The sequence below is a fragment of the Aquarana catesbeiana genome, linkage group LG03 (genome assembly GCF_042186555.1).
Source record: "Aquarana catesbeiana isolate 2022-GZ linkage group LG03, ASM4218655v1, whole genome shotgun sequence".
NCBI classification, from domain to species: domain Eukaryota; kingdom Metazoa; phylum Chordata; class Amphibia; order Anura; family Ranidae; genus Aquarana; species Aquarana catesbeiana.
In genome coordinates, this window is record NC_133326.1 from 294,794,404 (window position 1) to 294,807,899 (window position 13,496).

The 13,496-nt window shown below is 42.7% G+C and overlaps 1 protein-coding gene across 1 annotated transcript in view; it reads right to left on the reverse strand.

Moving 5' to 3' along the window:
* Positions 1–13,496, reverse strand: part of LRRIQ1 (leucine rich repeats and IQ motif containing 1) — a 318,462-nt gene that overhangs the window by 267,850 nt on the left and 37,116 nt on the right. The window contains exon 7 of the mRNA XM_073620214.1: positions 11,434–12,624. Coding sequence (XP_073476315.1) covers positions 11,434–12,624 — 1,191 coding nt within the window. The remainder of the gene's footprint in view (positions 1–11,433; positions 12,625–13,496) is intronic.

Sequence of the window (13,496 nt, forward strand, 5' to 3'; positions counted from 1 at the left end):
GTAAACACTTGTATCTTTGTAACATTGTTAGAAAAATGTTCTTAATAAAAAGTAGATCTGATTGTATTTTAAACTTCTTAGTATACTGAATATGAAATGTTAAGCAATAGAATCAAGGTGCTTGGTTTGCATTTAAAGTTGACACCTAATCAAAATTTCTTGGAAGATTTTAACTTAAAAGTCCGTACTCAGCAACCTACCCTAATCAAAATGCATCCATGACATTTATCATTATAAAAATCATGTTTAAGATCATGATGTTGTAAATTAGGCTGAGATACTGCAGTGATGGCTTGTAGTTTTTAAATTCATGCTGCTGCTACTGCCAAATAATCAGCAATGTAAAATTAGCTCTCTGGGTGCCTTTTACATTTTTTCAGAAAGGTGGTTAGAGGTGGAGCTCCAGACACTGCTCTGTTTCTGGATAGTATACTGTAATATTAAAGAGAACGAGCAGCGGCTTTGTACATAATCTCTTTATTTATTATGGTCAGCACTAAAAAAGAAAAAAAAGTAACCATTTTTTTTTCTTTTTAGTCAAGGAAAAATGTACAAGACACTTACTGCAGACTCTGTCTTTCAGGTCACTCTGCTTGCCGAGGTGCTGATGAAGTCGCTATGCCTTCCCGAAGAAAGTGGAGGATCTTAAATCTCATGAGAACACTTTTAGGTTTCACGTAGCAATATTAGATTTGGGAGGAGTTATAGGTTAGGCAATTTGTTTTGCTGAAAGGTCTGCTTTAGCCGATTGAGCTTTAGTCTCTTATCTATGTGTATAGTTTTGCTGAAAGAAGCTCAGTTTTACAGAACTCAAAAGGGCAAGCTGAAGGAATCATTAGAGTAACTCATCCTTTATAAGATAAGGTAGTTTGATGTTGCTCTTTAGGAATCCTTTGTCATGAATTAGGTGTTTAACTGTGAAACAAAATAGAATTTTTTTACTCACTGTAAAATCAAAGTGTTCGAGTGTACTGAGTGACATAGAAAGTCTATAACCTTTGAGTTTACTGCAGCTTACAGGAGGATCGGACACTGGCAAACCAAAAAACTTCAAGCAAGAGCAGGATAACCCCTCTCATTACCAGCATGCATCAGTACCAAGAGTGTAATTATAAACCCATATGGGTGGGACCCAATTTCCTTAAAGGAAGTAAAAGAAACTGATTTTACGGTGAGCACAAACATCCTATTTTCTTTCTCATCCATTAAAGACACAGTCTTTAACCTTTGGGATATCCAAAAGCTGTCCAAATGAGGAGTGAAGAAGACAGCAAACACTATCAGGCCCATGAAAACAATAGAAACCTTTGAGTTTACTGCAGCTTACAGGAGGATCGGACACTGGCAAACCAAAAAACTTCAAGCAAGAGCAGGATAACCCCTCTCATTACCAGCATGCATCAGTACCAAGAGTGTAATTATAAACCCATATGGGTGGGACCCAATTTCCTTAAAGGAAGTAAAAGAAACTGATTTTACGGTGAGCACAAACATCCTATTTTCTTTCTCATCCATTAAAGACACAGTCTTTAACCTTTGGGATATCCAAAAGCTGTCCAAATGAGGAGTGAAGAAGACAGCAAACACTATCAGGCCCATGAAAACAATAGAAAGCTGGTACTCCTTGCAGCTTAATGAACCACCTGAAGGACCTTACATGCCAAGTTGAAACCAGATGAGACTACAATGTCCAGCTGGTAGAATTTAGAAAATGTGTCTTGAAAGATGGCTTCAATCAGACCTAGGACTCTCGTGCAAAAACGGAGAGATGGACAGCTCCTGGTCTAGAGAGTTTGAATCTGGAAGGTATACTCTGCCCTGAATTGTATCCAGGATTAGCCCCAAATGATAATCTGGTTCCAATAATGATTTCTGGAGTTTCAGGATCCACCTGGTGATCCTCCTAGTAACACACTTTCTGTCTTAGAGATTCTGTAAGATGTAGTAAAGCAGACACCTTTGGACAGCAGCACTGTCAGTCTGGGAAAAGGGTAGTTAGACTAGCTTCACACTTTATAAACAGTTGTAACAGCAGTTTTTTTTTCTTTTTAGGATAAAGCTTTTACCTCAGTGAATAAAAGCTTGCCATTGTATGCACCCCTGTCAGTGTTAAATGGTTTGTCTCAACCCTATAACTGCTACTTTGTCTAGAAAATTTGGTCTGTTAAAGAAAGCTGAAAAATAACAGATTTACTGGCTGTATCACCTGGTTAAAATAAAGGGAAAAAGCTTAAAAAACAAAGCTAATGCAGCCACCACATTTTAGAGCTTGGTGAGCTACAACTGAATACATTTTAGTTTTTGGGTTAAATACCGCTTTAGCTACTCCCTAACCAGAACATTGTCTAGTGTAGGGTCTCACTGCAAAGCGAAGGAATCACTGATGTTCTGAGAAGATGGGGACATGTAAGTAAGCATCTTCGATGCCCACAGAACCCAGAGTCTCCCTGATAAAGGAAGGTGATGACTGATTTGTTAAATTCCACGCAGAATTTTTGAACTCTAATGAAGACAATCAGAGCTTTGATATCCAAAATGCGGTGACTGCCCTCTTTGGGCTTGGGAAGGGTTAACAGGTTGGAGTAAAAACGCTGGAACAGTTCTGCCACAGGAACTGGGGCAATAACCAGAGGAACCGAAAGGGCTAAATGGAGCTCAGCTAATCTGTTCGGTGACATAGGAAAGCTGGAGGTGAGAAAATGAGGAAACCGCAGGTAGTGAAACTCAGTTTGTAGTCCTGAGAGGTCACATCCTGCACCAATGATTCTAAGAAACAAGCTGTCCAAGAATCTGCAAAGGTTAACAAACTTTCCCTATTTCTGAAAAAGCAAAGGCACAACTTTCTGCAGAGAAAGGCCTATCTGAAGATTTGGCAGACTTTGAGTGCCAGACCTTGCGGTTGGAAAGAGAGGTAAGCTAGGGGGGTCCTGACATGGAAGTGGAGGGAGTGAAGAAACAAAAGGGACCTTTTTTAACAGACTGATATGAAGAATATTTTGTAGGCTACTCCTTAGGCTTCTTATGCCAAGAAAGATGGGTCCTCTTGCCAGCAATAGCATTCTTCATATTTTTAAGAGCTGGTCCAAACAAACCCTGTCCCTTAAAGGCCATGCAAACCACACTTTTTTTTTTTAATAGACAAGGGTACCACAGTCCAGCACTTTAGTCAAAGTGTTCTATGCATATGAAAGGGTATGAGATGTATGAGAGGAATGAAACAGGAGGCTTCTAGCAGCTATCACAGCTAAAAAGGGACGCAACAGAAATTTGCTCCATGTATTTTATAAGGGAGGGATCACACTTGGCAGTGGTCAGATATTTTTTAAAGGGACTTCATCCAGTCAGATACAGTTTGGCTTCCAACCACTTATCAGCTGGATGCATCTGCTACCAGCAGGTTAAGCACCCTGTTAGGGTGGAACACTGCTGGATCCACAGTGGAATAGACCACACCATTTCAATTTTCCATTAAAAAAAATGTTGAAAAAGTGGGTGTAAAGGGAAAGTCTTTGCAGATTAGGAATAATAAATGACCCAAGACTGGAGACAGCACTAAGTAGTAGTAGCAACAGGATGATCCTCTAGCTTCAAAGTGAGGCACACTGCATTAATAGGATATAAGCTCGCTTGTGGCCTCTGTGATCAGGATCAGCAAATAAGTCAGCAATAACAGGATAATTTGGGTCATAAATTCTTGTATGACTGTGGTAAAAACATCATGCAATAGCAGCAGATGGGGGTGTACACAAAATTATCTCCCCCATTGCAATTGGCGAGTAGTACTGGTCACCAAACATGACCAATTCAACTGAACTGCATGCATTGCGGCATGGTGGTGCAGCTTTAAAGGGGTTAAAACAGGCGGTGAGGAGATGACAGGGCTTTAATTCCTGAAATGTTAAAAACCCTGTCAGGTTTTAATTACTGCTTGTGTCTTTGGTAAAGAGATTCACTCACTCTGTTTGACCTGTTGATCGTTGTCCCCAGTATGGAGATGATGAGTAAATCAAAATCCGGTAGTTGTCACAGGAAAAGGAAATTGTCCAATACTTAGTGACAACGAAGGAGAGATTTACCCTTACTTTGGATACGTTTCTTCTCACTTCCAATTGTGAGGCAGGAAGTGAAGAGATATTTCCCTGACAGGACAAAGAAAGCACAAAGAATCCTGATAGAGGTCTTAATTATTCCCTACTTTCACCAAAACCAAAAAAAAATGGTTTATTTAAAAAATAGGATTTTTTCGTCATACTTACCTGTAAAATCCTTTTCTTTGTGTACATCATGGGACACAGAGTTAGGCTAATATTCATTACCTACTGGGTTATACGCCATCTCTAGGTGGATGGATACTGGTAGACAAAGTCTTAGACAGAAAATGATCCCCTATATAACCCCTCCTATACAGGAAGTACATCAGTTTTGTAGCAAGCACTGAATCCTCAAAAAAGAGGGGAGGGATCTCTGTGTCTCATGATGTACTCAAAGAAAAGAATTTTACAGGTAAGTATGACGAAAAAATCCTATTTTCTTTTTCATACATCATGGGACAGTTGGGCTAATATTCATTACCTACTAGGACATCCCAGAGCAAACGCCTTGAAGGGAGGGAGACACCCTGCCAAACAATAGCCATCAGAACTTATATGGCAGCCTGCAGTACACTGCGGCCGAAAGCCGAATCCTCAGCTGCTCAAACATCCACTTGATAAAATTTTGTGAACGTATGCACTGAAGACCAGGTGGCAGCCTTACAAATCCGGGCCACAGATACCTGATGGCGAAAAGCCCAGGAGGTTTCTACACCCCTGGTAGAATGAGCTCTCACCCTAAAGGGAGGAGCTTTACGTTTTAGACCATAGGCCTGAATGACCAATTGACGGACCCAATTGGCAATGGAAGCCTTGGAAGCTGCCTGCCTCTTCTTGGGTCCTTTTGGTAAAACAAAAAAGGAGTCTAATCCTCGGATCTTCGCAGATCTAGACAAATAAACCTTGACTGCCCAGACAATGCCCAAAGAATGCAGTCATCTCTCTTTCATCAAACGAGCCTGAAAAAAAAAAAGAAGGAAAAATAATGTCCTGATTTAAATGAAAGGCTGACACCACTTTTGGCAAAAAGGATTGAGCAGGTCATAACACGACCCTGTTGTGGTAAAGGATCAAGTATGGTTCCCTGCACGAAAGGGCCGCCAACTCTGACACCCTTCTAGCCGAGGTAATGGCCAGCAGGAAGGCTAGCTTGCGTGACAGCAAGTCTAATGGAATTTCCTTGACAGGCTCAAATGGTTGTTTTTGTAACACAGACAGCACCAAGTTCAAGTCCCAAGGACACATAGGTGACCTAATGGGGGGAAGCAAACAGGTTGCCCCCTGCATGAAGGTTCGGACACGAGAATGGGAGGCTAAAGGCCTTTGGAAGAATACTGACATGGCCGAAATCTGACCTCTGATTGTACTCAAATCTAATTTCCACAGCTGACTGTAGAAAATAGAGCATTCTCCCAATCACGTATTTCCGAGGATGGTATTTTCTGGCTTCACACCAAGCAATATAAGTCTTCCAGACCATATGATAGATCTTCCTAGTGACAACTTTTCTAGCATTTACTAGGGTAGACACCACTGGTCCCGAGATGCCACGGTCCTTCAACACCCTGGATTCAATAACCATGCCGTTAAATTTAGAGACTGTAAATTGGGGTGTAATATAGGACCTTGAGACAGTAGATTGGGGCGACGTGGAAGGGCCCATTTATTGTCACTCTCACAATCCCTGGGAACCAAGACCTTCTGGGCCAGGTTGGTGCCACCAGAATGACTGGAACCCCCTCTCCGAATCCTGCGCAACAAATGTGGAAGAAGAAGGATCGGGGGAAAGTATAAACCAGGGAGTACTGGCTCCATGGAACTACCAGAGCATCTGCTCTGATTGCCAGAGGATCCCTTGTTTGGGACACAAACTGCTGTAGCTTGTTGTTGAACCTGGATGCCAATAGGTCGACCTCTGGCCATCCCCAACGCTGGTAAATTTCCTGGAACACCCCTGGGTGTAGGGAAAATTCCCCCGGGCAGATCTGCTGGCGGCTGAGATAATCTGCCTTCCAGTTCTTACTCCCAGGATATGGACTGCCGATAGAAATCGTCACGTCCTTCTGCTCAGGCTAGTATGGGGGTCACCTCCTTCAGAGCTGAACAACTCCTGGTACCGCCTTGGTGGTTTATATAGGCCACTGCAGTGGCCTTATCGGATTAAACCCCAATAGGGCAGTCCTGAAGCTCCACTGCCCAGGACCATAGGGCCAGACGTACTGCCCGTAAATCCAGGACGTTGATGAGCAGCATCTGTTCTGTCCTTGACCATTTCCCCTGAGCTGTGAGCCCCTCTAGGGTCGATCCCCAGCCTGAGAGACTGGCATCTGTGGACAGTACTCTCCAAGTTACCGGGAGGAAGGATCTTCCCTTTTCGCAGGTTCTGATCCTGCAACCACCAGTTTAGGCTCAAGCGTGCCCGAGGAGATAAGAACATTGGATAATCCAGGGCTTGTCCTCTCCTGTTCCAAGCCAACAAGATGTCTTGTTGTATAGGCCTGGAATGGAACTGGGCATAGGGCACTGCCTCGGAGGACACCATCCTTCCTAGAAGACTCATACAGAGCCGAATGGAGGGTTGTCTGGTGCCCTTTATCTGACGTACCTGATCCTTCAGGGCACAGATCCTTACAGGTGGCAAAAATACCCTTGCTTGGACAATATCGAGGATCAGACCTAAATACTTCAGACTTTGAGCTGGTCTCAAGGCTGACTTTTCGGTATTTATGACCCAGCCTAAGCTTTCCAAATACCGCACTGTGCAGGTTATGCTCTGTTCTAGAGCTTGTAGTGAGTGATCTCTGAGCAGGAGGTCATCCAGAAACCTGACCACCAAGATCCCTTGGGCCCTTAAAAGACCCAGTACTGGTGCTAGGACCTTTGTAAACACCCGGGGAGCTGTGGCAAGCCCGAAGGGTAGAGCCACAAACTGAAAATAAAGTTCCTCTACTGCAGGAACCTCTGATGAGGCTGAAAGATAGGTACATGTAAATATGGGTCCTTTATATCGAAGGAGGCTAGAAAGTCTCCCATCTGGAGCGAGGCTACAACTAAGCGGACAGACCCCATACTAAATGACTGGATTAGTAGATACTGGTTCAGGGATCTTAGATCCAAAATGTGACCCCGTTTGGTTTCTGAACCGTAAACAGGTTTGAATAAAACCCCTCGCCCCTTTCGGATACAGGAACCTGTGCAATAACTCCTTGATGCACTAAATGATGTAGTGCCTGAAACAGTAAGTTTCTTTTTGGAGGATCGAAGGGAACGCTGGATCTTAGAAACCTCCATAACTCCAGCTTGTAACCGCGGGATATAGTCGAGGTGACCCACTCGTCCTGAACCACTGTTCTCCAAATGTTTGCAAAGTACGGCAGCCTTCCCCCCACCCGATAGAGTGGGGGCATCCCCTTAAAAGGAGGGCTTGGTGCCGGATTTAGAATAGCTTTAGACCCAGGGCTTTTTCTGGCCCTGGCCTTGAAGCTTGCACCTGGCTCTAGCGCCCTATTGGCAGCAGAACCGCCTTGGCACTGAGACACCTGAGGAAGCAGTCCCTGAGGTTTTAAACGGGGAACACCTGGTGCTTCTCTTCACCGGAAGTAGAGAACTCCTACCCCCGGAAATATTTTGGATATATTTGTAACTTCTTACAAGGAACCTTGGCTGACCAGTTCTTAAGCCACAAAAGTTTGTGCATATGTACTGACAAGAGAGCCAAACGAGAAACCTGCTGTATTGAATCCTTTAAGGCATCAACAGGAATATCTGGCTTATTTTGAGCAAGATCATCCACCTGGTTAGGCCTCTCAGGCCGTCTGACCTGATCCTTTACGGACTGGCAGATACCAATTGCTGCAACAGCTGGCTGAATAGCTGAATTGGCCAAAGAAAAGGAAGCCTTTAATAATGACTGCAGTTTCTTGTCAATAGGGTCTTTCAAGCCTTGTGCATTATCTACTGGACAAGTTAAGTTCTTGTTTAAGGAAGAGACTGCTGCATCTATGGCTGGCATGCTCCACTTCTTAATGAACATTTCATCCATGGGCTATAAAAGGGAAAACCTCTTAGGAGAAACAAAAATCCTGTCAGGATGTTCCCAATTGGCATACACCGCCTGTTCCAACAGGGGTGTAAGGGTAAAGCCTGTGCAGCCTAAAGAGGCCTCAGGGACCCCAAAGAGGACCAGGGGAGCTCAGTAACCTCTGTAAGAGGAAACTTAAAGGCAGAATGAACCATCTCGGGAAGAGAGTCTGGATCAAAAGCCTCTGCGACTGAGAGGCAGACACTAACTGGATATCTTCTTGTTTAGATTGCTCAGAAGCAGACTCATCTGCCAGGCCCACCACAGAATCCTGAGCTTTTAGCTCTTCCCCATCCTCAACCCATTCCTGCTCCAAACTAGGAGGCTCAGGGGAGGGGGATCTGTCACGCTTCTTGCCACCCTGGATGGAGGCAATCATGCCAGCAATCCTGTGCTCTAACCCAGCTAGGGCCGAGGACAGTTCATCCTTGGTGATAAAGGGTGAAGCAGCAGCGTTGACTGTAGGCACCATACCAGATAGGAGCAGCGGCTCAGATTGCCCGGAAGCCTCTGGTCTTTCAGGGGATACAACATTAGGGATACTACTAGGTTCATCAGAAGCTAATGACGACATAGGTGTGCCCTTCCTGTAGTGTTAGTCCCACTCCTCTTTTTTGAAGACATTTATAAGCCACAAAAAGGGAGTAGCTGGGTGTAGTATTAACACACCTCAGCAGGGAGACCCTTTAATAGGGCTCACCAAGCCCCTATGCAACAATCCTGCTAAGCACCTTAGCCTGCCAAGCAACACCTGGTGACTCACGTGACCCGGATAGGGAGAAATGAACCGCTGAAATCACCTGGTTCAGAGCCTGCTTTGTGTCCCACAGCTGCCTTATGGAAGCACCGCATGCTTGGCATACATAGCTTAAATAAGCTGGTTCTGCGCGTGCGTGCACACGCACTTGCGCGGTACCGGCGAACAGGTGCGGCTGTATTCGCATATAATGCAAATCTTCGTGCGCCCAGATCAGGCTACTGCGCATGTGCCGCTTCGAGTGCGCATAACATCTATGGCGAAGTCGCGTGCGCCATGGCCGCCAACCAAACTGCTGAGCACAGCAGCACTCTTGCGAATGCACGCGCACCATGGTGAACCAAGAGGCAAAATGGCGCACCGTCGTGCACCATCATACAGGTAAAAAACAGCCAGACAAGCTAGCTTGACTGATTGTTACAATCACTGGGACACCCCACAATAAGTAAATAAGGGGGTTTCACTTACCTGTCCAGGCGCAGGGCAGCTTAGAAACTATGAGCCCAATCTTCACCCATCACAGCGGGTTCTTGTCACTTGAGGACCTTCAAAGACCGGGTACCCTTTTCATGTTTAGGGTCCACTCCCTTGGACCTGTACAGCACCCTGCAGGAATCCCTTAGCCCTGTGGTGTCCAGGATTCCACTTTGCAGGGTCCAGTGCCCTGAGGTCGCTTTACAGGCAAAACCTTGTAGGATCTTGTGTCTTCTTTGCAAGGCTCTTACCATTTATCTAAGCATATAGAGCCTGTGTCAAATGGATCTGATCGGTCAATCAAATGATTGATTTAAGAACCGTTTGTGGAACTAGAGACCTGGAGCTCAGAAAGCTCAAACAAACGTGAACATCCACCTTGCAGACACTGGTAAAAAACTGATGTACTTTCTGTATGGGAGGGGTTATAATAGGGGATCACTTCCTGTCTAAGACTTTGTCTACCAGTGTCCAATTACCTAGAGATGGCGTATAACCCAGTAGGTAATGCATATTAGCCTAACTCTGTGTCCCATGATGTATGAAAAAGAAATAAAGTACAACTGTTTCAGCCAAATCTCCTTTGGAAGGTTTACAAGTTGCAAACAGATTGGTATATTGCTTTCTTTATATAAAACCGTTAAAGTGATTGTTATTTAAAGTGGTGTTCCGGCCGAAATTATACTTTTTAAATAAAAATACCCCTATAATACACAAGCTTAATGTATTCTAGTAAAGTTAGTCCGTAAACTAAGGTCTGTTTTGGTAGTTTATAGCAGTAGTTTGTTATTTTATAAACTTACAGCAGGCCGTGGCCATCTTAAGTGTGGGCATCTGAAGCCAGACTGTATTTCTTCCTGGATCTCATCCAGATCTCGCACATGCTCAGTGCAGCACAAGCAATGTAATAGGTTTCAGGTCAGGTTTCCATAGCAACGGCAGTTTCAGAGGAAGTTGCCGCCCCTTCCCAGAAGGCATTGCAAACAGGAAATGATGCGATGGGCCGCGGCCAGGGAGGAGGAAGTGAAAAATGAATACAGCAGATATACAGTAGGTGCTGAGAAAAAAAAATAAAAAAATATCCAATTTGTTTACAGTGCACAGTTTAGTGAGGGATGCTGAAGAGTTGTAAAAGTGGGTGGAACTCCACTTTAAATAACAAAAATGTAAATTCTTTCCTGATCTGTGCAATGGAAATGCACAGAGCAGCCCTCCTCTTTTTGCCCTTATTTTTTTCACCTGCCGGAGCTCCTGGCCCCTCCCCTCTGTCGCTTCTCATGGGGGAACTCATGCGTGCTCACTCCCTAGCCCTGCTGCTGCGTCCATTGACACAGACAGCGGGACTCGGCCCCGCCCTCACCCCCTGCTCCCTCATCACTGATTTTGAATGAAAGCCCATGGCTCTCGGTGCCCCGGCAAAGCTAGTGAGACCCGGAAGAGAGGGAAGAGAAGAGCTGCAGACGTGCACGGCACTGGATGGAATGAGGGATCAGGTAAGTAAAAGGGGGGGGTGTGAAGGGGGATGCTGACACCTAAACATTGTTTACCCTAATACAAGGAATGCATTAAGATAAAATATGTTTAGGCTTTACAACCACTTTAATTCACCAACATATTTTTAACAATGGGTAGATTCATGACACTTGTTTTGTTGTCTCTGTACAACTGACTAATGTAGAGAGCTTCATATCTGCTAGGATAGATACAGAGGTGAATCACCTGAATGCATATGATCTTTAGCTATTTGGATCAAAACAGAACCTTAGTGAATCACCCTAAAGAACAGCGAAAGCTGTAATATAGACCTTTTTCTGCTGTCTGTGAGAGGCAAACATAAAATACATGCAATATTTCATACTAAGATGACTAAAAATGAAAAACACTGGGTTGGGCTGAGATGTTTCCAGAGGCTTATTTTAGAAGTTTCCAATAATGTATGTTCTTGCACTTCATGGTGCATGCAGGTATACTATTAATTGCAATAATTTATCTTAAGTATGGGTTAACTTTAAAACTGTGAAAAGTCTTACCTGTTGCAGGTCATTCCATGGACCATTTTTCAGGATGAGGGCTGTATTTATTGGAGGAATGTTTTTTGCTGCTGAGCTTTTCCTTTGCCTTGTCTTTCTAACGGCTTTAATATTTCGGTTTTCTCTCAAAATTGTGGACCATGGCTTACAGGATTTAATCCAAGCTAACCTCTTCTCCTCAATGTGATCTGGTAGAACAAGAGGTCTTGAGGTCATGGGTAAAGCTGGGGACTTATTTTGAAGGTCATTGCCTGTGTTCTTTTCTCTGGCTTGTCCACCCTGTTCAGTTTCACTGCATCTGACCTCAGCAGTCTCCTTTAGTAAAGATATTTGTATCCTGGGTATTAGAGTAGGCATGGCACATGCTCCATTGTCCCGATTCATTTCAGACTCTCTGTTAGTTGCTAAAGAACTGTTTTCAGGGCTAGATAAGTTATTACTTATGATTTCTTTTGCCTTTTTTTCTGATTCCAAATCAGTTCTTGTTTTGATACTAATTGCACACCCATGGAAATGTATTTGCTCCTGCACCTCACATTGCTTTGCTAGTATTTTTTCTTTATAAGACTCTTCAATATTCATTTCAACCATTTCACTGTGTTTTGCTTGTTTTTGTCTATTCTCACAAGAGTCTTCCATGGTTTTCTCAGTTACTTCCAGACAAAGATTGCAATGTTCATGCTTTATTTTTCCTAGACCTTCATTGTGGGAAGCATCTATGCTAATTAAAGTTTCAGATTTCTTTTTTCCTTCTAGTTTTAGGATCTTTTCTTTCTCCAATCTCTGTTTTTCTTCTGTTTTCTTTTTCTCATACTCTCTCTGTCTCCTCTCCAATTCCAAATGTTCTAGTCTCTTGGCTTCTTCTATTTTCTTTTTTGCAATCTCCTCATTGAGCATTTTCTCCTCCTCTTTCTGTTTCTTCTCTTTAAGTTTCAGCTTTACTTTTTCTTCCAATGCTTTCCTTTCCTGGTCCATTTTCTCCTGCATTTCTTTTTTTCTTTTCAACTCCTCCTTTTTCTTTCTTAGAACAGGTGCGTAAATTTTGTATATTCGATGTGCTCGGAAAGCTGCCTGGATTTTAACAGCTGATTTATTCTGTAGTTCCTTCATATACTCTCTAGCTTTGGTTTTCTGCTCCTTAAAAATGTTTTGCTCTTTTACCAACTCTGCTTCCATTTCTTTAACTAGGTTCTTAAAACATATGCATAGAAAAATAAAAGATAAATAAAAAGATCATAGACAAGAAGATAAAAAAAGTCTATCTATCTATCTATCTATCTATCTATCTATCTATCTATCTATCTATCTATCTATCTATCTACAAGTGTGTGTTTTAGTAGACATTACCAATGTGCAACATTATATATTGCAATCACTTAGTATACATATTTTCAAAATAGCAATTTAGATTGAAGACATAGCTATGAGATTATATATACATATATATATATATATATATATATATATATATATATATATATATATATATATATATATATTATACATATCTATTAAAAAACACACACACACTTATGCCACATATAAGAGGAAAGTGATGATACACTATACAATATTCCACTGCATTGGAAGGCTCTGTTTTCATGCAATAGGCTCTATGAGGTTTTACACAGACACATAATATATATCTTTTTTTTCAATCCACGTGACTAATTTTCAAACCTCACTGAAGTGAAAATAACTGTCACTTTTTAGAATATTAGAATCCTTATCCTGGTGTGTAAGCTTTGTGAATTAAAGTGGAACTTTACCCATTACAACTTGATAATGTTCTTTCGCAAGGAACATACATTCCACATTAATAATTATTCTTCCATAATTAGAGCATGCTGTAAATTGCCTCCAGCATTGCTACTGTTTCTTCTTGCCGGAGGTTGACATTTTGCTGGAGCCCAGAGCCCCAGCAGTGACTCATAAAGCAGAACTAAACTTGTTGATTTAACGGATTCAAAAAACAGTTGCATTTCTCGAATGTTGGGAATGCTAACTGTCAGATTTGATTGTGTCCTCAACCAAACTGTCAAACCATCAAATGGCTGGTGTCA